Raw genomic sequence first — 26,655 nt, forward strand, 5'->3', positions numbered from 1 at the left:
AGTACCAATCAAATATTTAATTAACTGCTAGTAAATGCAAGAGTATGGGTGGATTTCAAATAGATATCAGAAAGTCAAAGAAGACATACAGAAAAGGATACTGCTGTCTGATTCTGTTTGTACAACATTTGAGCCAGATCAGTCATTGCCAGATTCTAGAAGATGGTTGGAGTGGACTAAATAGCAGCAAAGAAGCAAGAGGACACTTTTAAGTTGATGGAAATATTCTACATCTTTATTATCTTAGCAATTATAGTGCTACTATGCAAAACAGTGAACCATATTGTACATTCTTTTTTTCAAAAGCACACAATGTTAGTATTAGACTTAAAATTAAAAAAAAATTACCATTCAAGTGAGAGGATGGCTGCTAAACATCACAATTAGTAAAATAAAATAATATACCACAGATCCTTTTGACATGGATATGTAAGTAGGAGTATAGACTTGACAAAGGGGTGAGAAAATCAGCTGAAAGGTGTGGTGATTATGGTTATATTTGTAGCACAAGGAAAGATATTAAAGTTCAAGAGAGGATAAATATCTTGTTTAAGGTCACTCAGCTACAATGAGATAAAGTTGAAATGTAAGATTTCCTTGTTCATGATGAAAGAGTTCATGATGGAAATATATTACGTTTATGCTTAAAGAAATTGTATAATTTTAAGCAGTACAAAATCCTGCTAGCTTCTTTATTACAAATAAGGGTGCTAGAAATATAGTGGAGCATGTGTCCTTGTGGTATAGTGGATCATCTTTTAGGTATATACCCAGGAGTGGTGTAGCTGGGTCTTCAGGTAGAACTATTTCCAATTTTCTGAGGAACCACCAGACTGTTTTCCAGAGTGGTTGTACCAGTTTATAATCCCACCAGCAATGGTTATCTCTTGAGTTGTTGGGTTTTTTTGGGTTTTTTTTTTGTTTTTTTTTTTAATCTTAGCCATTCTGATTGGTATAAGTTAGAGTCTCGGGATCATTTTGATTTGCATTTCCCTAATGACTAAGGATATTAAATATTTCTTTAAGTGCTTCTTGGCTATTCTAGATTCCTATGTTGAGAATTTTCTATTTAGCTTTGTACTCCATTATTTGGGTTATTTCTCAATTACCATAGATGGAGAAACCAAGATATTCTATGACAAAACCAAATTTATACAATATCTTTCCTTAAATCCAGCCCTACAAAGGATAATAGATGGGAAAAAAAACCAACACAAGGAGGGAACCTATACCCTAGAAAAAGCAAGAAAGTAATCTTTCAACAAACCAAAAAGAAGATAGTCACACAAACAGAATCCCATCTCTAAAAACAAAACTAACAGGAAGCAACAATCACTTTTCTTTAATATCTTTTAATATCATTGGACTCAATTCCCCAATAAAAAGACATAGACTAACAGACTGGATATGTAAACAGGATCCAGCATTTTGCTACATACAGGAAATGCACCTCACTGATAAAGACATACATTACCTCAGAGTAAAAGGTTGGAAAACAATTTTCCAAATAAATGGTCCCAAGAAACAAGCTGGAGTAGCCATTCTAATATCGATTAAAATCATATTTCAACCAAAAGTCATCAAAAAGGATAAGGAATGACACTTCATACACATCAAAGGAAAAAAAATCTACAAAGATGAACTCTCAGTTCTGAACATCTATGCTCCAAATGCAAGGAAACCTATATTCATAAAATAGACTTTACTAAAGCTCAAAACACACATTGCACCCTATGCAATAATAGTGGGAGAGTTCAACACCCCACTCTCATCAATGGACAGATCATGGAAACAGAAACAAAACAGAGACACAGTGAAACTAACAGAAGTTATGAACCAAATGGATCTAACAGATATTCATAGAAAATTTCACTCTACCGCAAAAGAATATACTTTCTCCTCTGTACCTCATGGTACCATCTCCAAATTGACCATATAATTTGTCACAAACAGGCCAAAACAGATCAAGAAGATTGAAATAATCTTATACACCCTATCAGATCACCACGGACTGAGGCTGGATATAAAATTAACTCAAACAAATCAGTAGCCTTCATTTACTCAAAGGATAAACAGGCAAGAAAGAAATTAGGGAAATGCACCCTTTACAATTGTCACAAATAATATAAAATACCTTGGTGTGATTCTAACTAAGGAAGTAAAAGATCTGTATGATAAGAACTTCAAGTCTCTAAAGAATGAAATCGAAGAAGGTCACAGAAGATGGAAAGATCTCCCATGCTCATGGACTGACAGGATTAATATAGTAAAAATGACTATCCTGCCGAAAGCAATCTACAGATTCAATGCAATCCCCATCAAAATTCCAACAGAATTCTTCACTGAGTTAGAAAGAGCAATTTGCAAATTCATCTGGAATACGAAAGAAAGAAAGAAAGAAAGAAAGAAAGAAAGAAAGAAAGAAAGAAAGAAAGAAAGAAAGAAAGAAAGAAAGAAAGAAAGAAAGAGGAAGGAAGGAAGGAAGGAAGGAAGGAAGGAAGGAAGGAAGGAAGGAAGGGAGGGAGAAAGAGAAAAGAAAAAAGGGAAAAATGAAAAAAGAAAAAACCCAGGATAGCAAAAACTATTCTCAACAGAAAAAGAACTTCTGGGGGACTCACCATCCCTGACCTCAAGCTGTATTACAGAGCAATAGTGATAAAAACTGCATTGTATTGGTACAGAGACAGGCAGGAAGATCAATACAATACAATTGAAGGCCCAGAGATGAACCCACACACATATGGTCACTTGATTTTTGACAAAGGAGCTAAAATCGTCCAGTGGAAAAAAAGACAGCATTCTTTTTTTTTTTTACCCACCCCCACTCCCCTACCCACCCACTCCCCCTTTTTGGCCCTGGCGTTCCCCTGTACTGGGGCATATAAAGTTTGCAAGTCCAATGGGCCTCTCTTTCCAGTGATGGCCGACTAGGCCATCTTTTGATACATATGCAGCTAGAGTCAAGAGCTCCGGGGTACTGGTTAGTTCATAATGTTGTTCCACCTATAGGGTTGCAGATCCCTTTAGCTCCTTGGCTACTTTCTCTAGCTCCTCCATTGGGAGCCCTGTGATCCATCCATTAGCTGACTGTGAGCATCCACTTCTGTGTTTGCTAGGCCCCGGCCTAGTCTCACAAGAGACAGCTACATCTGGGTCCTTTCAATAAAATCTTGCTAGTGTATGCAATGGTGTCAGCGTTTGGATGCTGATTATGGGGTGGATCCCTGGATATGGCAGTCTCTACATGGTCCATCCTTTCATCTCAGCTCCAAACTTTGTCTCTGTAACTCCTTCCATGGGTGTTTTGTTCCCAATTCTAAGGAGGGGCATAGTGTCCACACTTCAGTCTTCATTCTTCTTGAGTTTCATGTGTTTAGCAAATTGTATCTTATATCTTGGGTATCCTAGGTTTGGGGCTAATATCCACTTATCAGTGAGTACATATTGTGAGAGTTCCTTTGTGAATGTGTTACCTCACTCAGGATGATGCCCTCCAGGTCCATCCATTTGGCTAGGAATTTCATAAATTCATTCTTTTTAATAGCTGAGTAGTACTCCATTGTGTAGATGTACCACATTTTCTGTATCCATTCCTCTGTTGAGGGGCATCTGGGTTCTTTCCAGTTTCTGGCTATTATAAATAAGGCTGCTATGAACATAGTGGAGCATGTGTCCTTCTTACCAGTTGGGGCATCTTCTGGATATATGCCCAGGAGAGGTATTGCTGGATCCTCCGGTAGTACTATGTCCAATTTTCTGAGGAACCGCCAGACTGATTTCCAGAGTGGTTGTACAAGCCTGCAATCCCACCAACAATGGAGGAGTGTTCCTCTTTCTCCACATCCTCGCCAGCATCTGCTGTCATCTGAATTTTTGATCTTAGCCATTCTGACTGGTGTGAGGTGGAATCTCAGGGTTGTTTTGATTTGCATTTCCCTGATGATTAAGGATGTTGAACATTTTTTCAGGTGCTTCTCTGCCATTCGATATTCCTCAGGTGAGAATTCTTTGTTCAGCTCTGAGCCCCATTTTTTAATGGGGTTATTTGATTTTCTGAAGTCCACCTTCTTGAGTTCTTTATATATGTTGGATATTAGTCCCCTATCTGATTTAGGATAGGTAAAGATCCTTTCCCAATCTGTTGGTGGTCTTTTTGTCTTATTGACGGTGTCTTTTGCCTTGCAGAAACTTTGGAGTTTCATTAGGTCCCATTTGTCAATTCTCGATCTTACAGCACAAGCCATTGCTGTTCTGTTCAGGAATTTTTCCCCTGTGCCCATATCTTCAAGGCTTTTCCCCACTTTCTCCTCTATAAGTTTCAGTGTCTCTGGTTTTATGTGAAGTTCCTTGATCCACTTAGATTTGACCTTAGTACAAGGAGATAAGTATGGATCGATTCGCATTCTTCTACACGATAACAACCAGTTGTGCCAGCACCAATTGTTGAAAATGCTGTCTTTCTTCCACTGGATGGTTTTAGCTCCCTTGTTGAAGATCAAGTGACCATAGGTGTGTGGGTTCATTTCTGGGTCTTCAATTCTATTCCATTGGTCTACTTGTCTGTCTCTATACCAGTACCATGCAATTTTTATCACAATTGCTCTGTAGTAAAGCTTTAGGTCAGGCATGGTGATTCCACCAGAGGTTCTTTTATCCTTGAGAAGAGTTTTTGCTATCCTAGGTTTTTTGTTATTCCAGATGAATTTGCAAATTGCTCCTTCTAATTCGTTGAAGAATTGAGTTGGAATTTTGATGGGGATTACATTGAATCTGTAGATTGCTTTTGGCAAGATAGCCATTTTTACAATGTTGATCTTGCCAATCCATGAGCATGGGAGATCTTTCCATCTTCTGATATCTTCTTCAATTTCTTTCTTCAGAGATTTGAAGTTTTTATCATACAGATCTTTCACTTCCTTAGTTAGAGTCACGCCAAGATATTTTATATTATTTGTGACTATTGAAAAGGGTATTGTTTCCCTAATTTCTTTCTCAGCCTGTTTATTTTTTGTATAGAGAAAGGCCATTGACTTGTTTGAGTTTATTTTATATCCAGCTACTTCACCGAAGCTGTTTATCAAGTTTAGGAGTTCTCTGGTAGAATTTTTAGGGTCACTTATATATACTATCATATCATCTGCAAAAAGTGATATTTTGACTTCCTCTTTTCCAATTTGTATCCCCTTGATCTCCTTTTGTTGTCGAATTGCTCTGGCTAATACTTCAAGTACTATGTTGAAAAGACAGCATTCTTAACAAATGTTGCTGGTTCAACTGGAGGTCAGCATGTAGAAGAATACAAATCGACCCATTCTTATCTCCTTATGCAAATCTCAAGTCCAACTGGATCAAGGACCGCCACATAAAACCAGATAAACTGAAACTTATAGAGGAGAAAGTAGGGAATATTACAGGAATATTGCATACTAATGAATTTTAGAAAGACAGAAAATATCCCAGTATGGCCTATACCCTCAAAAACATGCCAACCACTATAGATGGTTTTTCAAGAACTAGTAAGTTGATTCTAAAATTTATCTAGAATTATGAGGTATTATTTATAGCTAAAAAACCCAAAACCTGAAAAATAAAAACAAATCTGACTTATATCATCTCATATTAAACCTATCATTAATATATTATAAAATTATTTATCATGAATGAAGTTTGGACTAAATGTTTGAAAGCAATCAATGTGCTTAAACTCACTGACTCAACATACACTAACAAGACAAAAACATATAAATGACACACAAAATTGAATTGAAAAGTTATCACTTTCCCATTAAACATTTTCAGAAACCTAAAGATAGAGAAGATTGCAGGCAGCCATGGTGGCACATCCCTTTAATACCAGCACTTGAGAGGCAGAAGCATGTGGATCTCTGTGTTTGAGACCAGCTTGGTTTGTAGAACAAGTCTCAAGACAACCACACCCACACAGAGATACCCTATCTCACACAAAAAGAAAAAAAGATTGTAGAACATCCCTTGATATGATCCTTGATACAACTGTAATTGGAGATAAGGCACAAAAGGAATGGGCTCTTTTAAACATGAGTTAACATTGTAACTCATCTCTCAGTAGTAGTGACACCAGCTCCAGTTTTTAAATAGATACTCCTAGAGCTGATGTTGAGATACCCAAGGAATCAACTGAGGGAGGAGAGAAAAGTAAATCCATTCTTAAAAAAAATATAATAGAAACTGAACATAGTGCTACACACCTTTAAGTCCTGCACTCTGGAGGCAGAGACAGATTCTATGAGTTCCAGGACAGCCAGAGATACACAGAAAATCTGTCTAAAAATAAATAAAATAATTATTTCTTTGGAATAAAAAGGAAACAAGATTGTGAGATGTTGTGAAATTGAAAAACAGACATAATCATTTATATAATTGATGAAATCAATTTAATGAAATCCAGTGGGGGGGGGGACTACTCAAATTCTACTTCTGGCATTAGAGCACCAGTGAATTGGATATTTGCTTTTAAATAAACATTTGAAGTTCCTGAAATTGGTCCTAATCGCATACAGAGAATGAAAAATATATATATGTTGAAGAAAATCTACTAAATTTAAGAAGGAATGCAAGAACCCATGATGTTTAAAACAAAAGCTAAGCTATTCTTGCCTATTGCCCTTCTAGCTCAGCAAGACAGAAACCATTCCACACCTGTGCTTCCAGCAACTGTCCAGCCCCATCTTTCACTTGGATTTCTATTTTACACATGGGCATGGAACAACAGGATTTCTCACACAAGCTTGTGCTGAAACTGAATTTTGGAAAACTTTGGCTTGGAGGTAGGTTGTCCCCTTTGACCCTAATACTCCACTTATGAGGTCGAGACTCTAATGTACATATAAATTTGTAGTCCCAAATGCCTTTTATTTTGGCTAAAAAATAAGCTGATAGGATCTGGGCCATGGCTATCGCTCCTAAAAGCTCAACTAGTATAATGAAGATGCCTCTCAAACAAAATGTGTTGCTGTTTAACATTTGACGATGGAACAGAAAATATTAAATCTGTGCCAGGAAAGAATTCACTTAATTTGTAATGAAGTATGCATTCACAAAACATGAGAGATTGTGGTAAAAGACAATGTGGGGGAAATGGGAAGGTTTATAGGAAATTGGGATACCCTCTAAACCACCTAGAGAAACTAGGAAAGGGAAATTAGGAGAAATATTGTACCCAGGACACATTTTACATATTTAGCCCTTACACTATGAGAGAGAGAGAGAGAGAGAGAGAGAGAGAGAGAGAGAGAGAGAGAGAGAGAGAGAGAGAGAATGCACCATGAAGCCAGAAGTCAACTTCAGGTATCTTCTTCAGTTGCTGTCCACATTGTTCCACATTGTTCTACATTGTTTTTTAGACAGGGCACTAATTGAACCTCATCCTGGCCAATTCAGACAAATCTGGCTGATAAGCCTGAGATTCTATTGTCTCTGCCTCATCATCACTAGGATTACATACATGCACTGTACGCCTAGATTTCTAAGTGGGTTCTGAGGGACCAAACCGAGTTCCTTGTTCTTGTACAACAAGCATTTTACTAACTGAGCAATCTTCCCCAGATCTACATCAGTTTTTGAAGGATTTTTTTCTTAGTTCAATACTGTTATCAGGGAAGAAGAAAAAAATGTTAGGTCCCAAAAGGGCAATTGATGAAACCCGTGAAAATCCCCTTTTACCAATCAGAGAATAACATTCACTACTAATGGTGGGCTTTTATCCTTTTGCCTAACAATCACTCACCCATCCCAGTAATCCAACAGTATAATATGTCAATGGAAAACATTTTCCTTAAACATCTTACACATCTATGAATACTTGGATCCTTTATGAAAGTGTTGTGATTTTCTTATATCAAAAAAATTAAGTGAGACCAGGAAACCAATAAGACCAGTAGAGTAACAATGTTTCAAGAACAGCTAATTAAAGAAAGAAAAAAGCAGTGAGCCAAACTCTTAGAAACATCCCATGTTTCTAATTCAGTCTCTCTAGAGAACATTGTATTATAATTTCCAGAAGCTAGTTTGAAGAAGGGATTTTTTTCCCCAATATTATAAAGAAAATAAATTTTAGGAGTCAGAGAATAATATGTCTCAAAGGGATCACAATTGTTTCTCTAATTCCCTAGTAAACACCTTCAATAAGAGATCTGTTTGCTACAGAGACAACTCAGAGTCACAGATGTACTCTAATTCTTCTTCCAGATGGATGTGGTTTTGTATAACACCCTCATTAAAAAACACAGAGAGAGACTACAGGTTATATTAGCAGGATGATGCGCTTTTGCAGACATCACAAGATAATAACTCATTGGGTCTAGAAAAACATTGATTAAAAGATTGACCAGGCAAAATGGCACACCTCTTTAATCCTACCACACAGGTAACAAAAGTAGATAGACCTCAATGAGTTCAAAGCCAATTTTAACTACATAGTGAGTTCTAGGGCTGGCAGGTCCACAGAATGAGATCTTGTCTAAAAATAAGAGATATTAATAGATGCAGAAATGCATTTGATAAAATTCAACCAATCATCTAATTTTAAAATTATATATATATATATATATATATATATATATATATATATTTACTGTTGACATAATAGTAAATGAGAAAAAAGCCGAAACTTTCTAACTTTCTCTTTTAGATCAGGAATAAGCTAAAATGGCTACTTTCATCAATTTTACTCAAGATACTCTTGGAAGACTTTGGCAGGGTAATTAGGAATTAGAAGGAAATAACGAGCATCTAACATGGAAATGCAGAAGTCAAATTGTCACTGTAAGTAACATAATCTTATTTGTAGAACAAATAAAAAATGCCCCTATGGTCAACATGACATCTACAGAATTGCTATATGCCAACCATGACTTACAAGTCACTGAATAAGTAATAGAGCAATTTCATTTGTAAAAGGTGTAAAATGTAGATACTTAGCAATAAATCCTCAAAGAGGCAAAGGACCACTGCAGTGAAAACTACAAAAAAATTGAGGAAAGAAATAGAAAATTACACAGAAACTAGACGTTATCCCATTTCCATAGATTGAAAGAATCACAGTTAAGATATCCATAAACCTAGAATTGTCAGCAAGTTCAATGCTCACCATATAAAAATACTAATTAAGTGTTCAAAAGAACTAAAATAACCCTAAAATCATATTATATCACATTGCACCCCAGGAAGTGTGCAAGCAATTCCATGTAAAATGAAGAAAGCAAGAGGTATTGTACTACTAGACTCCAAAGGATACTACAAAGCTATGGTAACAAAAACAACACTAAAACCACTGTAAAATACATACACAGGCATAAAATAGACATCTAAGACAGAAGACAGAGTACTGTAATAAGTCCAGTTAAGTGATTTGAAATACAAGTATTGTGAATGCAAATTGGAACCAAATTAGTATTTTTATTAAATTGTGCTGGGGAAAAATGGATACCAGAAATGAAATTGGATCGATATTTATCAGTAGTTACAAAATGCAACTCAAAATCCTGAAGGATTTAAGGATTTTCAAGTCTTACTTGAAAGCACAAAATTACTAGGAAAACCCCAGGGTAAACACTAGATCATAAAAATAAGCAAGATAGAGAAAAGGAGAAAAATTTTGATACCTAAACCTCAGACAGGAAGCTAATATCTACAGTACACAAATAACTGAAAAGTTGAAACATGAAAATACTCCCAAATTGCCCAATTGTAATGGATGAAGAATGGCCCCACTAGGAATGGAAGGCTACCAAATAAAAAGCTTAGCTTCAGAAATGTGTTATCTCTTTCTGTTTGGTTAGCCAGTGATGTTCCATAGATTTCCAAACATTAAAGATATGCTCTTGGTTATCATACTGAAATTAACACTAAGACACTATTGCAAGGACCGTGATATAGCTGTCTCTTGTGAGACTAGGCCGGGGCCTAACAAACACAGAAATGGATGCTCACAGTCAACTATTGGATGGATCACAAGGCCCCCAATGGAGGAGCTAGAGAAAGTATCCAAGGAGCTAAAGAGATTTGCAACCCTGTAGGTGCAACATTATGAACTAACCAGTACCCGGGAGCTCTTGACTCTAGCTGCATATGTATCAAAAGATGGCCTAGTCGGCCATCACTGGGAAGAGAGGCCCACTGGACAGGCAAACTTTATATGCCCCAGTACAGGGGAACGCCAGGGCCAAAAAATGGGAATGGGTGGGTAGGGGAGTGGGGGGGGGGAGGGTGTGGGAGGCTTTTGGGATAGCATTGGAAATGTAATTGAGGAAAATACATAATAAAAAAAATAAGAGAAAAAAAAGACACTATTGCTGAAGACACCATATATTTGAATCATACAACACAGGAAAAAAAATGTCTAGTCAGTACTCAACTAGAAGCTTCATCAATACTGACTAGCTTCAGAGTGCTACTAGGTACTATGCACACTACTGTAGAGAATGAGTCATCAATAGTACCCAGCTGTGAACTCTGGGAGCTACAAAAATGACTGGCCTAGAAAAGACATGCCCACTGTAAATTAGTGGTGTGAATGACATGGAAGAAAGCAATGATGCTCTGTTTGGACTTTTATGTCCCACTGTACAAGATGAATTGCAGAACTGGAATTATTGTTGGGCACAGAACATACATGAAGACAGGTCACAGTCCCTAGGAAAGAAACTGCTAGCATTATTCTGTTAAATAGACATAGTATTAAATCAACTACTAATGATTTATCATTATACTCGTAAATTAATGTATCCATTAACCCCCATCAGAGAAGCTTCTATTTGCATTAAATGGTAATTAACACAGGAGCCACAGAGTTCAGAATGTTCAACCCTAAATTGAACATCTATATAATATCTCCTCTTCCTTTGGTGATTCAGGAATCATTGTGGAAGGGGGAAGATAAAGACTGTAAGAGACAGATATGGTGCATGAAACAGTATCTTCTGGACAGCAGGACAGCTGCACATATAAATTCACAGTGGTTGGGACAGCATGTGCAAGACCTGTGTAAGCTCAAGCCAAACAAATCCCTGCACAGAGAGGGGAGCTGGACATTAAACTCCACCCAGAGCTGCGGAGGTATGATGGGTCCTTTAAAGGAACAGTTAAGTTTCCTTAAGGATGTAGCCCCTGGTAAGTTGACCATACTCCAGTCGAAGGCAATATTTCCGAGAATATATGGATACACAAGTTGGAAGTGATGTGCATAGGAAAAAAGGACACAAAAGTTGAGTGGGTAAGAAAACGGGGTAGATCTAGAAGGAGTTGAACAAGGAAAGTAAATATGATCAAAAGAAATTGTACAAAAATTATCAAAGAACTAAAAATTATGTAAAGTTTATTCTACTTTGTGTATTTTTGTTATTTGGTAATATTTAATGATTCACTATTTGTTTTTTCTACCTACTAAAGGTAAAAGCTTGAAATATTGATTTTAACTTCTTTTTGAATGTAGCCATCCTCTTAGCACTACTTATGTTTATATATTTCCATGGAAATTGTTGAAAATTTTTCCATTTTAGCTCCTTTTGACTCATAGGTTGTACATAGAAGTGTGCTGTTTAGTTCCAGTCTATTGACAGATTCTCCAAATATATTCATATCATGAAATTCTAATTTAGTTATGCAGGCATTGTGCATTGTGAATTTCTCTTCCATTTTGATAGTGAATCTGGATTAAAAAGACAGGATCTTGGAGCTAAGGAGCAAGATAACACTTTTTATTCTTTATTTGTCAAGAAAAAAAAATGTCTACCAAGCATGAGGACCCGAGTTCAAGCCCCACAATCGAGGTAAAAAAACTGCTGCACAATTGGGGTACACTTGTAATTTAAATGCTGGGGAGACAAAGATAGGGATCCCTGAGCTTCATTGTGCATCAATTCTGGTTTAATGAGTGAGCACCAGGCCAGTAAGATATCAGTGGCTTTAATGAGGATTGTCATCTGGTCTACACACACACACACACACACAGAGAGAGAGAGAGAGAGAGAGAGAGAGAGAGAGAGAGAGAGAGAGAGAGAGAGGAGAGAGAGAGAGAGAGAGAGAGAGAGAGAGAGAGAGGAGAGAGAGAGAGGAGAGAGAGAGAGAGAGAGAGAGAGAGAGAGAGAGAGAGAGAGAGAGAGAGAGAGAGAGAGAGAGAGAGAGAGAATATGTTCTGTCTTAGTAAATATTACCAGGAAACCTGGAAACCTATCATTACGCTGTTGTTTATTAGAATGCCATTAACTCAGACTGGTTGATGATGTATGATCATTTTCAGCTGCTTCTTCTTCTTCTTTTTTCTGCTCTGTTTGTAACTGTAGCCCCCTCTACTTTCTCAGGTTTTTTCATTTGCCTACAATCTGGGATATTGCTTTTCCTTTAAAGTACCTTTCTCGGGGAGAGGAAATGGGAGGAGCGACTGTGTAAGGGAGGACCAAGAGGAGGGACGAGACAAAAATTTTTGGTTTTAATTTTTTTCTTATTAAAGTATTTTTAATAACATCATATATGGGCACTGCATCAACATCAGTCCTACACTTCCATCCTTCCCTCTGTCTTCTCCCATGCCCCTTCTCACTTTCATTACCTCTTCCAATTTGACTCGCTCTGACTTCCAGTATTAGTGTTTTGGATATGTGTTATCATAACCTGACAATATTTGCCTGAAAACTTGCAGAGAATCCTTTGCTGATTTCTGGACCTTTCTCTGGTTTTCTGTCTTGCTCTTTCTCTTCCTCTTTCTCTCCTTACCTCCTCCCTGTATTCATGCTACTTTTTTATGTTCCTGGTATTAAGGATTACATCTCCTAAACTGAGGAGACTAATATAACTCTCAGTTCCTCCAGTCTTTGCCCTTTGTCTTGTCACTAAGGAGCTCCTGCAGGCAGCATCATTAGGGCTGCTAGCAGGCAGTTGGTAGCTCCCAGGTGAAGCTCACTTTGTTTCTCCCCCACCCCCAGTTTAATGACCATTTGCACGTGGTATCTTTGTTCAGTTTCTGAAGAAAATTACTCAATGCATTTGAACACTTCTCAGTTGCTGTGCTAGATAAGAAAATAAATCAAGTCTCTGTAATTTTAATTTAGTAATAGTCTCATTTCATATTTTGACATTTATTTTTTAACAGACAACTACATATTTTGTGAGTGGGAGAAAACATTACATAATATGCGTTTGAATGTCCGGGGACCTTCTATGGTGTAGGTTATCTCCTTTTACCACTTTATAACTCCTTCCTCCTCTTTATACTACATTCCCTGTTCAACAACTCCAAAAGAACAAGATAAAAAGCAGTGGTTTTTTTATTGGATATTTTCTTTATTTACATTTCAAATGTTTTCCCCTTTCTAGGTCCAATGTAAATTGAAATAAAATATCCAATCAAAAAAGAATATATCCAATAAAAAAATCTTTCATCACGGAAATTAGACCCACCTTTACCCACTACTGTATTTTATTTAACTGTGACTTCTGCAAAGATGAAGATGAATAATTAATTAATAAAGCCCCAAAAATAACATAAAAAGCAGTGGTTCTTCCTATACCCAACTTTTCTAACTCTATACACTAATCTGTTGCGTACTTTATTCTTTCCCATAATCACCAATCAAGGATAAATGCAATTAATGTATGGTGGATTTCTTCTTCCAATACTGTCCTACCTCAGTACATTATTTGTATCCCACAAATCTCATATTTTATTCTAAAAACAAATAAAAAATCCTGCAAATATATCTTTTAATCTATTTAGCAAATATGTATTATAATAGTAGGGGTATAGTAATTCCAAAAATGACTTGAAGGTGAATTGAAGGTGTATTGAAAGACTGAGTAAACATAACAATGAAAACTACTATGCTGAGCTGGAAGTAGGATTATGAATATAAACTCCCTAAACTACATTTATATGTACATAATATACTTAGGCATATATATATAGTATATTGTATATAAATATGTCTATCTATAACTATATACAGGTACACATACGGCATGTTTATGCATCTATGTGTGCATGTATACATGTATTTTTACCATTTTCTAAGCTCTGCTCACTGAAACAAACAGAAGCAATGATGCTGCTACAGCAAAAAGAACACCTCGATTCTAAATATCACTCCTCACAAAAGACCTATTCTGGAAAAGTCGCTGATTAGTAGGTTGTACCAGAAAAATACACAAGATAAATCTAAAATGAATGATTTCTACTAAAAAATTGTTCCATTAAAATATGGAAGAACATATCAAAAGAACACAGAAGCCAAACCAAAATGATATACAGTAGACAAATATGACAAATTGGAAGCAAAATTATTTGCAAAAATAAATAATATTATTTTAAGTGCATCAGGTAAGATAAGAAAATTCCTAAAAGTGATTAGCTAATTAGATAAAGGAAAAAGAAATACTGTGCCTTTAAAAAATGTTCTCTGGAAAATGTACAGGAATAATGGAATTCACTGACACTATGCAAGGTGATTTATAGTTGTTAAAACTATTGGATACAAGTTGGAAAATGCAATCAGAATAGTCTCAATGCCCCATACCATACATAATTGCCTATTAAATGTAAGCTAAAAATGGTAATTTTAGGATATATAACTTGGTAGACATCAATCAACCTTAAGAACTAAACACACACACATACACACAAACATACATGTACCACACATATACACATGCATACATGCACCACACACATACATATACATACATACTTACATATATGTATATATATATATATATATATATATATATATACATATATACATATACCACACACACACAATGTCTCCTTCTTGAATAATTCTTCAAAAAATACAATTAGTTCTTGTGCTTTTATTTCCAAAAACAAATAAGGAACACCCTAGAAACATCATAAAAGATTATTACCAGATTATATGTTGAAGAGGAATGAGGATGTTCAAGCCTGGATGTAAATCCAAATCAAGAGAGATGTTGTAAGGAATATTTTGATTATAATTAGAAAATTTTAATATGAATGCAAATTATATTATATATGGGTATTATTTATAAAGGTTTTTTTTGTTCTATGGAAGTATGTAATAAAAGTCTTTAGCAATGAAAGAGTACAGAATAAGTGACTATCAAATTGAGGAGAATTAAAAACATACAAATTCATACTTTCCATTCAAGATAGTCCATAGCATAATATATTTGTCTTGCTTAACAAAATTCTCCAAAAACAGATGGCAGGTCAGTTGCTGAAGTAAAGGATCAGAATAAAATCCTGGTGCTCAGAGGGAAGAAACTCAACTATAGCCTAAGTACCTCCATCAACAGAAGGCACATTATTATGTTTTTAAGGGGCACTATCTCAGCAGAGGAATTTTAAAAGAGTAACTGACCTCCAAGTCCAGGTCGAAGCCGGTTATCATAGCCATCCAAAAGCCGATCCAAGATTCTAGTGAAGATAGTGATATTATCTGTACTATCGTCAGGAATATCTGGGGCATGCTTGGGAGAGAGTCTGCAAAGGAAAATAAGAGTTCTTAATAGGAAACAATTACATGACAAAACATTTGAATTCTAGAAGATTTCATTAAGTAGACCAGGCAAATTTAATAGCTGTACATCTTGACCCACAAAGTAAACAATTCTTATTTGTTACAATAATTGCCTGTGTAGGAAAAGAATAGTACTCCAAACCTGAACTCTCCCTTCTACACTTGAATGAAATTTGCCAGGTACATGTTTCAGCCTCATCTCAGCAACAGACAAACACATGCAGAAATCTCACATACAGTGTTACTGGAAACAATAAGTGGCAGACATTTGATTGATCAAATTAAAGAAGACCGTTATTGAGAATTTGCCTCCAATCTAGTCCAGAGAGATCCATGATCACAGAAGTCAGACAAAACCTTGAACTATCCTCAGTCGCAACCATATAAAGACAGAGCAACCAGTAGGAGTTTAGAAAATACTAAAACTACGAGGAATAAGCTTGCCCCAAAATCAGGCTACCTGATTCTTCCAATCCCAAGCCACCCTGGAAAGCAGCCCTACCCAATAAACCCTATACAGACCCCATGTTCTTCCCAGTTCTCTGCTGCTTCTCACCAAAACATAGGCAGCCACTCTCCCAGGTTTTTCCCTCCCAGTAAATATTTTACATAATGTTTGTTATGCAATGTGACTTCCCTGTATTCCTTGGCTCCTGACTTCAAGGATGTAAGGAGCGGGTGTGGCAGCAGTCCCAAGATGGCGCCCGGGACTGCAGCTAAGTCTTATGACTTGCACCTGACTTCCTCATACACCTGAAAATAAGCCACAACCATCATGAGAGCTGCGCAGGTGCACCAGTATACTGGCGAATCCATATTTGTTGGAGACATGCCCCTGCCACCCTGATTAGCTGAAGCTGTGGGCCTGGTGAGGTGACATGGCCTGCCATGAGTGGATGGGGGCTGAGAGTATATAAGAGTGAGAGGCCCGGGTTAGAGAGAGATATAGAGAGATAAAGAGAGATAAAGTTGAAGCGAGAGAGATGAAGACTGAAGTTTGCTGAATAAACTGCTGTTAGAAGGACTGGTGGTCATGTCGTTCTTGCTGGTCAAGAGAGGACACGACACCAGGATATCTTTCCATGCAAGCTGTAACACTTAAACCTATCCCTGTCTGAGGAACTATTGTCAGTTGGTGACTATTGGGAGAGGGAATATAAATTTTCTTTCAGAATGGGGCCCCTGATAGGTCCATGATGCTCCAGGGGAAGACCACATATCATCAATAAATGGGCAGTGCAGATTCATTTGAACGTTCTAAAAAGAAAAGAAAAATAGAAGGTGAAGGACACAAGATAGAATGTGTACAGAAAAGAGTAGATATGGGAGGAGTTGGAGTAGGAACTGGGTATAATAAAGAAAAACTGTCCAAGATTCTCACTCAACTTTTAAAAAATGCTAAATACAACTTCAAAACATTCTTAGTAAATTTCTCCATGATTTTACACTTGATCAAGTTCTCAAGGAACTAATAAGTTAATACTAAGTACAAGCCAAAAATATTCTCAGTAAATTTTCCTATGATTGTATTTGGTTACTGATACATTTTTCTCTTGCTTAGAGAACCAAATGTTGATTTGTAGTAGAATGTTCATCAGAACCTTCTCTTCAATAACTGAAGTAGAACAGGATGTTGTAGCTTTTGCTTATCCAAAGGTACTATAGGAAAATAGTACATCACGATAGAAATCACATAATTCCTTTTGCTTTTAATTTACCTAGGAAATATCTCAAGATATTAGTACCAATGAAAGAAAGAAACTGCTTAAAACTATACATTTATTAAATTGATGAGATGTATCCCATATATATGGCCATTGTTATTCATTCCTATCACTGTCAGTTAGATCAAATAAGATAATGATAGTTTTCCATAAAGAATAAAAATAAGTCTGCCAATAAAACATCTGTGAGTCAAGCAACTTAGTAATATATTTAATCCTAAAAATATATTGGTAGTATTTTCAGAAAATTAAAATCAAATATTTGAAGTGTCAGTTCTATTATCACAACTTCATATAGATGGTTTATTTCCTTTTAAAAAATCAGTTTATTTTGAGAATTTCATGTATGATCACTGTATTTAAATCATTTACACTCCCCTCCTCCTTTCAACTCCTCCTATGTCCTCCTTATTCCCTCTCAAATCTTTATTATGTTGTATAGAATATGATGAATATATGTACATATACATACATTCTTCTAAGTCCATTTAGTATTGCTTAAACGTGCATGTGTTTAAATGTAAAAATTTGGAACAGGATAACCTATTGTGGAACTTGTCCCTGAAGAAGATTCATTCTCCCTATCTCATCAGATATTGTCTGTAGCTCTTTACCTGTGGGTGCGACCTTGGAAAATGTCCCCATCCATGTTGGCATGTAAACTTTGAGTAAAATAATATTTCCTTCCTTGGAAATCTTTGGGAGGGAATGAAAAAATTGCTTTGCAAGTGAAGACTGTTTTTTAATTTCTACCCCAAGGATTAAAGAATAAAAATAAATATTTTTTAAAACTTCTAATAATGAAATTAGAAACCTTTAAAAATGTATACTTTTATGCTATGAGATGAAGATCATGGACCACATACAGATTAAGTACAGGATATCAGTACTATCAGCATTAGTTCAACCTCATCAAAGATCCCAGTGTGTTTACGTTCAGGAAAAGCCAGAGAAGCACAGCTGCAGAGTTGCTGATGCAGTTCATACAACAAGCCACAGAGAAGAAAAATGCACTTCATTAAAAGAATGCCAATTTCCTTAATTTTGCATGTCTACTAGAAGAAAAATAGAATTTAAAAAAAAAACAAAAAAACAAAACTAAAAGGCTCGGCAGATCATCTCTCTCTACTGCACTCAAGGTTTCCATAAGGCTTACAAAATAGAAGTCCAGTTCCTTAGCCTGACATTCATAGCATTATATAATATATTCTGAATATATGTGTACAGTTGTAAATTTCACTACTTTACTTTTGTATCAGAAATTATGGCCAGATTAATTTATTTCGTTTCTTAGTGTCCTCAAGGTTCCCATTCTCCAAGACCAGTGTTTCCCAGAAGTGGGAAGTCAAACAAAGTTTTAACCATTATAATATGCATTATATATCCAAAACCATCAAAAATACCTACAATCCAATTGCACGCATTATCCTGTCTTTCCAGAAGGTATTTAATGAATTAAGAATGGGATTTGGCTAGGTCATGTCTATATAATCTATTGTGGTTCTCATATAAAGTATCTTCCCAAAAGGCTCTTATTTTGAAGGTTTAGTCCTGAACTAGTTGTTATATTGATGCATGGTTTTACTGTGAGGGAGATAACTTTATTAACTAAATTAATATTTTGTATTATGTATTATTAGGAAACAGAGTCTACTAAATGAAACAGGTCACTAGGAGTATCCCTTTGAAAGGTGTGTGTGTGTGTGTGTGTGTGAGAGAGAGAGAGAGAGAGAGAGAGAGAGAGAGAGAGAGAGAGAGAGATCATTACAGACATTAGAAAGAAGGCTTTAGGACTGTTAGGGAAATCTGGGTTCAGGGCCTGGCCACTGCAGCTTCTTAGGTGGGGACCTGGACACTTATGTGCCTTAAGGGTTTACAAAAATTCAAAGTATACAAAGTTTACAAAGAGAATATCTGCCCAAGACCCCAACCCCACTTTCTAGGCCTTGTTCTGGAGGAGTTCCCCTGGTCAGGTCCTGGCCCCAGGCTTCCCTAACAGTTGTAAAGGCTGTTCTCTAATGACAGTAACAGCCTTTCTAAGCCCCCATCCTAAAGAAAAATCACAACAATCCCTAAACTTCCCTCTATATGTTGATGCTGAGAACTGAACTCAGGTCCTCTGTGAGAGCAATATGCACTCTTAACCACTGAGATCTTTCTCAAGCCACGAGAATGTAAATTTCAAATCAATACACTTACATCTTTGGTTTGATGACACTAAATCAGGCTATGTTATGTAACAAGAAGTAATAAACTTCCTACCATCTTCTCTTCAACTTAAAACATCAGCTATCAGCCTTATTTATAATAGCCAGAAGCTGGAAAGAACCCTGATGGCCCTCAACAGAGGAATGGATACCATTTACACAATGGAGTACTACTCAGCTATTAAAAAGAATGAATTTATGAAATTCCTAGCCAAATGGATGGACCTGGAGGGCATCATCCTGAGTGAGGTAAGCCAATCACAAAGGAACTCATACAATATGTACTCACTGATAAGTGGATATTAGCCCAGAAACTTAGGATACCCAAGATATAAGATACAATTTGCTAAACGCATGAAACTCAAGAAGAATGAAGAACAAAGTGTGGACACTGAGCCCCTTCTTAGAATTGGGAACAAAACACCCATGGAAGGAGTTACAGAGACAAAGTTTGGAGCTGTGACAAAAGGATGGACCATCTAGAGACTGCCATATCCAGGGATCCATCCCATAATCAGCTTCCCAAAGCTGACACCATTGCATACACTAGCAAGATTTTGCTGAAAGGACCCAGATATAGCTGTCTCTTGTGAGACCATGCCAGGGCCTAACAAACACAAAAGTGGATGCTCACAGTCAGCTATTGGATGGATCACAGGGCTCCCAATTGAGGAGCTAGAGAAAGTACCCAAGGAGCTAAAGGGATCTGCAACCCTATAGGTGGAACAACAATATGAACTAACCATTCCCCCTGGAGCTCGTGTCTCTAGCTGCATATGTATCAGAAGATGGCCTAGTCGGCCATCACTGCAAAGAGAGGCCCATTGGACTTGCAAACTTTATATGCCCCAGTACAGGGGAACGCCAGGGCCAAAAATGGGGAGTGGGTGGGTAGGGGATTGTGGGGGTGGGTGGGTATGGGGGACTTTTGGGATAGCATTGGAAATGTAAACGAGGAAAATACCTAATTAAAAAAAATCAGCTATCACCATTATCACTACCATACTATCTTGAGGCAGAAAAAACTGTGCCAATATAAGTGTTACATATCTCTAGATCACAGCTTCTAATATACATTGTACTGTGCAAGTATGAGGCCTGCTCCCCAATATTTACCCTCCTGGATGCAAATTTTGAGGCAAAGTTTCATATAACTTAGGTCACGTATACAACTTCTAATCCTCCTGCTTCTATCTACCAAATGCTGAGGTGACAATCATGCAGTACTATACACAGTACCAGATACAGTTTTCATTTTTTTCTCTTCCCAGAATTCTGACATGTGTGAACTATAAGGTTCCTCAATAAGGTCTTCTCAATTTTAACTTACTGTGTCCACCATGGCTAAAGGCCACATAAAGAAAGATAAATTTTAGGTTCATAGTTGCTGGGCTCTCAAATCTCCTCAGGTTCTTTTTATCCTTAACAAAAGATCTCCATATTTCATAAGAAAGCATTCATTACATGATCTATCATCTATTTTGGGTTCTTCATTTATTCCTTGTGACTTCATTATACCCACACCACAGTGACTCACCTTTCAAATTCGCCTTCTTCAAATCGTCTTCAATGAAGTGCCTCATTTGAGAGTTGGACTGACTAAAACTATAAAACTTCAATATAATATTCATTGGGCCCTCACTAGCTGGGAATATTCCTGTTGAACCATTAGTGAACTACTGATAGCCATTCATTTTTACCCAGAAAAGAACACTTACATGATGGTTAAACAGACCAAAATATGGATACCACTTAAGTCCAACTTGGTGAACTAATGAGTTTAATGGGAGTTACTTAGAAAAGCAAAAATGACTTAAAGACATTGGCATCACCAAAAGCCATCCCAAAAAGGAAAACAGTCCAAAAAAGCTAGAAACTTGGAGCACACTATTCTACAGGCAACTCAACTTGTTGGTCTGAGCCTCTTCCAGCCAGTTAAGCTAGTGTCTGTTTTTTCCAAGCATCTCAATTGTCTGAGGGTGTCTCTAAGCAGTCTTTACAGCTTATTTATACTAAGGAAGGGTAGATCCTAGTGAATGGAGTCAGTTTCAGGGATGTCCTGAAGCTATTAAATTATTAAACTTCCCGGCCTTAATGAACTTCCATGGAGGATGTAAGGTTTCACCTGTCTTTAGAACAACCTCGTGTTTTACCTCCCTTTTGATAGCTAATTTTATAACACATTTCCCTCAAAAATCAAAGATTTTTATCTCAGAAAAAATAGCTACACAACAAAGTATCAGAAAACTATATTTTGACCTGACTTTTCTATTAACTTGCTACAAGGTTTAGGAAAATAATTTATTTCTTGACCTCAGTTAATTTGAGTAATAAATGAGAAATTAGACTATATGTTGTATATGGGTTTTTCAACAAGTCCCCTACTAAAGCTCCAGGATCTGGTATTACTAGAAAACATTAACTGTCTTTCCGAAGTATTGACCGAAGTTCCTTACACCAGAATGGTCTGGAATATTTGATCAAATACAAATTATTAGGCAGTGTTTCTGTATTACAGCCTTCTGGTGTAAAGCCCACATTCTGGCTTGTAAACACCGAACACTGAGAATCATTGATATTAACATGTGATTTAAATGAAATACTATTCAATAGGCCATTGTTGACTGTCAAAGCTGCTAGAATATTCTGCTTGGGTGATCTGCTACAATAAAGAATAAAATAATACAGCAAGGAGATTTCTTCAAACATATAATTAAGAGGACGTGGAAACAAACAAAAGCAAACAATAGCTCTTTTAAGTATGAGAACTGTCATATGCACCATGTATTTTAAGTTGAACTAGTTCATTTATTTCTAAAATATATAAAGAATGCCAAACTTAATATCCAGAGTCAAGTCTTTACTAGTCTCCTGTGTACAAAGCATGAATTATTTTTAACTTGAAAGAGAATAAACAGGAAAAGGTCTCTAATTCAAGAGGTATGCAGTCATTTTGCCCTTGCTTTAAAACCAAATACGTTACTCTGCTTTTTCAGGGTTTCATTTCCTCCTATTTAACATAATTGCTAAAATGCTTGAATAGCTGTTTTTCTAAATTTGAGCAGGAAGTTAGAAAACAATATAAACAGGAAAGGTGACAACACTAAGGATAAAAATAAAAAAACCAGCTAGCTGTGGGAGGAATATAATAAGTGCTTTTTCTAAGAACAAAAATTTACCAAGGAAAGGAACTATTCTGTTCAAAATCTTTAAAAATATAGGAAAATATGTAATGCATTTTAGAAACTTGATCCCCTAAATGAAACTGTAAAAACTTTAAGACTTGAAGAGGTGATATTCACTCATTTAGAATTTCTATGTCATTTAGAACACCTATGTTAGCCCAGGGAAGTCAGACACAAGGAATCAAATATGCCAAAATTCTATAAACATAAGTCCAGTATCCTTTAACCCCAGAGATTACTATGCAATGCTCATAGAAAGTGACATACAGGGACAAAGAGTAGAGCAGAGACTGAAGGAATGACCATCCAGAGACTGCTCCACCTGTGGATCCATCCCATCTGCAGACACCAAACCCATACACTATTGTGGATGCCAACAAGTGCTTGCTGACAGAAGCCTGACAAACACAGATGTGAAAACTTGCAGCCAACCATGGGATTGATCACAGGGTCCCCAATGGAGGAGTTAGAGAAAGGACTAAAGGAGCTGAAGGGGTTTGCAACCCCATAGGAAGAACAATATCAACCAACCTGATCCGCAGGAGCTCACAGGGACTAAACCATCAAACAAAGAGTACACATGGAGGGACCCATGGCTCCAGTGGCATATGTAGCAGAGCATGGGCTTATCTGGCATAAATGGGAGGAGAGGCCCTTGGTCCTGTGAAAGTTCAATGCCTTCATATAGGGTGGTGAGGCAGGAGTGCATGGTTGGGTGGGGGAGCACCCTAATAGAGGTGTAGGAGGGGGACAGGGATATGATAGGGGGTTTGTGGAGTGGAAACCCGGAAGTGGAATAACATTTGAAATGTAAATAAGGAAAATATCCAAAAGAGAAAGAAAAAAAAAGAGACATATTGCATTTAATATTTAACCTCACAATAGTAATATGGAACAAATTTGATCTCTAGGAATGTTGGACAATAGTCAAATGTGAAAAAAAATTGAAGGGTGATACCAAGGAATAAAATAGGTATAACTCAGAATCTAAAAGATAAATATTAGTTGTTTTCTTTTATATGTAGAATCAGGATTTTAAAATACATGAAAGCAAAAGAGATTCCATTAGTGAAGAGAAAAGGAACTGGTCAGAGAAGATGTAAAGAGATGTAAAAGATGCACAGCAATGGAAGTAATAAAAGAAATATATACATGTATGAAAATATCACAAATAAGCATTTTCAATAAATGGTGCTGGCTCAAATGTCTGTTAGCATGTAAGCGAAAGCAAACCAATCCAGTCTTATCTCCTTGTAAAAAGCTCAAGTCTAAGTGGATCAAGGACCTTCACATCAAACCAGAGACACTTGAAAGGAGACACAGAGAGGAGAAAGTGGGGAAGAACCTTGAACATATGGGAACAGGGGAAAGATTCCTGAACAGAACACCAATGGCTTGAGCTGTAAGATCAAGAATTAACAAATGGGACCTCATAAAATTGCAAAGCTTCTGTAAAGCAAAGGACACTGTCAATAGGACAAAACAGCAACCAACAGATTGGGAAAAGATCTTTACAAATTCTATATCCAACAGAGGGCTAATATCCAGTATATACAAAGAACTCAAGAAGTTAGACTCCAGAGAATCAAATAACCCTATTAAAAATGGGGCATAGAACTAAACAAAGAATTATTGACTGAGGGATACCAAATGGCAGAGAAGCACCTAACCAAAAAAAAAAAAAAAAAAACTGTTCAACATCCTTAGTCATCTGGGAAATGCAAATCAAAACAAACCCAAGATTCAACCTCACACCAGTCAGAATGGCTAAGATCAAAACTTAGGTGACAGCAGATGCTGGTGAGGATGTGGAGGAAGAGGAATACTCCTCCATTGCTGGTAGGATTGCAACCACTCTGAAAATCAGTTTGGTGGTTCCTCAGAAAATTGGACACAGTACTACTGGAAGATCTAGCAATACCACCACTGGGCATATACCCAGAAGATGCTCCAACATGTAATAAGGACACATGCTACACTATGTTCATAGCAGCCTTATTTATAATAGCCAGAAGCTAGACAGAACCCACATGTCCCTTAACAGAGGAATAGATACAGAAAATGTGGTACATTTGCACAATGGAATACTACTCAGCTATTAAAAACAATGAACTTATGAAATTCTTAGACAAATGGCTGGATCTGTAGGATATCATCCTGAGTGAGGTAACCCAATCGCAAAAGAACATACATGATATCCTCTCACTGATAAGTGGATATTAGCCCAGAAGCTTGGAATACACAAGATACAATTCGCAAAACACATGAAGCTCAAGAAGAAGGAAGACCAAAGTGTGGATAGTTTGATCCTTCTTAGAAGGAGGAACAAAATACCCATGGAAGGAGTTACAGAGACAAAGTGTGGAGCAGAGACTGAAGGAATGACCACCCAGAAACTGCCCCACCTGAGGATCCATCCCATATATATATATCCACCAAACCCAGACACTATGGCAGATGCCAACAAGAGCTTGCTGACAGGAACCTGATATAGCTATCTTCTGAGAGGCTCTGCCAGTGCCTGACACAGAAGTGGATGCTCACAGTTATCCATTGGACTGAGCACAGAGTCCCCAATGGAGGAGCTAGAAAAAGTACCCATGGAACTGAAGGGGTTTTCAGCCCCATGGGAGTAACAATATGAACTAACCAGTACCCCCAGATCTCCCTGGGACTAAACCACCAACCAAAGAAAACACATGGTGGGACTCATGGCTCTATTTGCATATGTAGCAGAGAATGGCCTAGTTGGTCATCAATAGGAAGAGAGGCCCTAGGTCCTGTGAAGACTCTATGCCCTGCTGGGAGCCATGGCCTCAGCCATGGCCTTGTGGATATTTTCTAGCTTACATAAACAATCCTGAGAGAACATTTGTGGTCATAACAGTAAGAATGTTTGTGGGAAAAGAGGACACTGTGACTGTTGGTTCCAAGAGCTGAAGATTGCCCCCAAGATCTTTCTCTCTCTCTCTCTCTCTCTCTCTCTCTCTCTCTCTCTCTCTCTCTCTCTCTCTCTCTCTCCTGCCCTGGGTCCCTGCTGATTATCCCTGTAGGTCAGGGCAATGCCCCAGTATAGTGCAACGCCAGGGCAAGGAAGCGGGAGTGAGTGGGTTGGTGAGCAAGGTGAGGGGATATGGAGTTTTTGGAGGGGAAACCAGGAAAGGGGATAACATTTGAAATGTAAATAAAGAAAATATCTAATAAAAATAAATAAATAAAAGAAAATGTTATAAATAATTCTTTTAAATACATGCTAATAAAGTTATAGTAAAAAACAAAATAAATGAAAACCCGAATGAAAGCAGTTTAAATAATTGTTTCAAGTCAAAACAATATAACAATACTAAAGTATTCCTTGTCTAAGGAGTCATTTCTAGCAGTGATAGTACACATAAGACATAAGAATTTGTTATGTCTCAGGGAATATTAAAAGGGGACAATAAGATTGTAAGATCCAGAATACTAGGAAGTCTGATGTGAAACAGTTTGTCCTAAAAATGGCTGCAATAAACAAGTCCAGAATAGCAATATCAACGGACATGACAATGTAGAAGGAGAGGGGAATCTCAAGGGGCCACATTCCTAGACAAAGAACTACAGGCAACTGAAGACTGCTGAGAGTGGGAGAGTCAGCATTTTCTAGGGATGAGTCCTCTAATTACTTGTCCAACAAAAAGTAAAATCACATATAAACAATAAAAACAAACTAAGCAGGTTGTATTTATATAGTTGGACACACACACTAATAAATAGGGAAGAAGAGGCCAACAATTTGAGAACAGGGATGCAGAAGGAGTTGGAGTGAGGGGACTTGGGAGAGGCTGGAAAACAAAGTAATGTAATTGCTTTTAAACTAAAATATTTTAAATTTAAAATAAAATAAATATGCTTTTTATTACTAAGCACAAACCAATTAACCTGAAAAATGAAGGTAATAAATGCTGAAGAACACCAAGTTTGGGTAGGAGGACTAAGAAATAAGGTTAAGAAGGTAATTTCAGGAGTACTGATT

The 26,655-nt window shown here is 37.0% G+C and overlaps 1 protein-coding gene across 5 annotated transcripts in view; it reads right to left on the bottom strand.

Annotated features, from left to right (window-relative positions):
* The window catches only part of Gabra3 (gamma-aminobutyric acid (GABA) A receptor, subunit alpha 3), a 224,244-nt gene that overhangs the window by 92,019 nt on the left and 105,570 nt on the right, over window positions 1–26,655 (bottom strand). For all 5 annotated transcript variants that reach the window (NM_001357815.1, NM_001357816.1, NM_001357814.1 and 2 more), the window contains one exon: window positions 15,369–15,490. In NM_001357815.1, the coding sequence (NP_001344744.1) occupies window positions 15,369–15,490 (122 nt within the window). The remainder of the gene's footprint in view (window positions 1–15,368; window positions 15,491–26,655) is intronic.

Source organism: Mus musculus, chromosome X (genome assembly GCF_000001635.26).
Source record: "Mus musculus strain C57BL/6J chromosome X, GRCm38.p6 C57BL/6J".
NCBI classification, from domain to species: domain Eukaryota; kingdom Metazoa; phylum Chordata; class Mammalia; order Rodentia; family Muridae; genus Mus; species Mus musculus.